General features: G+C 37.6%; 1 protein-coding gene across 1 annotated transcript in view; it reads right to left on the reverse strand.

Annotated features, from left to right (window-relative positions):
- Positions 1-364: 364 nt before the first annotated feature.
- LOC100638177 (uncharacterized) overlaps positions 365-1,648 on the reverse strand; it is a 9,915-nt gene continuing 8,631 nt past the window's right edge. The window contains exon 2 of the mRNA XM_019999355.1: positions 365-458. Coding sequence (XP_019854914.1) covers positions 365-458 — 94 coding nt within the window. The remainder of the gene's footprint in view (positions 459-1,648) is intronic.

Raw genomic sequence — 1,648 nt, forward strand, 5'->3', positions numbered from 1 at the left:
ACTGCTTGAGTGACTCAATTATTCTTGGGATGCATACGTAATGAAGACAAACATATGGCTTTCATTATCTATAGAGAATATCCCGTTGTCTTCCATGTAGTAAAACAGCTGGTAAAAGATCATGGTACACTGACTAAAAATAACTCCCCATAACCGCTTTTTCTCTGGTTATGTATACTTTGGCCCATTATAAAACTTCCTCTACCTATTCCTCTCATTGGATGCTCAAGCATACATGCTGCCACTTGTATATTCTCCCCTCTATCCCCGCAAACTCTCTTAGGTAGACCCAATTGTTGCACACCATCAACAAATGCCTCAAATACTATCTCAGCCTTGTTATTGTTACTACAATTAAGATAGATTATTCTGCAGCTATAGCCGTCAATGCATCCATGAATATCCAGTCTCCACCTACAAAATGACAGGCAAATATAACAGGTTTAATTAGCAGAATCCTATAATACATACAAAAATTATCAATAATCCAGTAAATTTGCCCAGACTCATTAACTGCGTTATCAATACACTGTGCATCGCAAATTATTTTTTCACTCAATTCAGATTGCAGTTCATTAGTAGTAATTTTAGAATATAGTTTCATAAATCTTCAGGGTAGTGTCTTGACTTGACATAAAGTCATAGATAAGTTAAATATGCTGTAATTAATAAAAGAGCTCACAGAATAAATTTGTGGTTCCCATCAATGTGGTACATGGATCAAGGGACCCTGACATTGTAACTCCTTCTATTGATAGTACGGAGTCGATGAATGATACTACTGTGAGAATCAATTTGCCTTTGAGACTCTCTCACTCTGCTCTGCTGGACTCTTAATCCCAAACTGAAAAGATGTCCCTGCATTTGCTTTGTTCCACACATTGGGTGGTCTTTTTGGACACCGCTTACAATTTCATCAAGTTCATCATCTGTCAAGTTTGAATACTTAGAAGAGAGTGATATTTCATAATCAGCTAGCTTGCGATGAACGGTTCAAACAGACACTCCAATAATGCTTGCCATTTGTGGTGCTGTGAAGTTATTCTCTACAAGGTACTCAAGCTGAGCTTTGGGAATTCTAAAGTAAGGTATCACATTGTGGGGCAGATATCACTATTGTGCTTTCAAATTGCACTTCTAGTGAACAAAGAACCTTAAGAGCTCTCCTGACCAAGTCACAGGCAACAGACTCATCCTCACTCAATCCCTCATCCAGATTTCCTCTCAGAAGGATCTTTCTAAACACAATCTCCAGCTGAAGCTAGAACGCCTTGGTCCATTGTCCTACCATCTTCATAGCATTGCAAGGACCTCAGGACTCTGTAACTCACAGAGCAAGACCACCTTAAACCCGACTTTTTGACTGTTTTTGTTGCAGATCACATGATGAGTTAATCGCTCTCTTGTTAGCTCTATAATTATCATAATAAAAATAATATACTCTGCCATTGTGTAAACTAGTCACCACTTCGATACCATTCCATGTTAGTTATATCACTGCTGCTATTTCAGAAGCTTAGTCATCGTGCCACATGGTGTGCCATCAATAGAAGTAAAGTACATATTATTTAAGAGTAGTTTTGGCAGGGATCACCTCCAATAGAATTATACTAATAACAAGTAAATAAAAAAAATTTCTATAAATAAG

The sequence above is a fragment of the Amphimedon queenslandica genome, unplaced genomic scaffold, assembly GCF_000090795.2.
Source record: "Amphimedon queenslandica unplaced genomic scaffold, v1.1 AMPQUscaffold_13275, whole genome shotgun sequence".
Lineage (NCBI taxonomy): Eukaryota > Metazoa > Porifera > Demospongiae > Haplosclerida > Niphatidae > Amphimedon > Amphimedon queenslandica.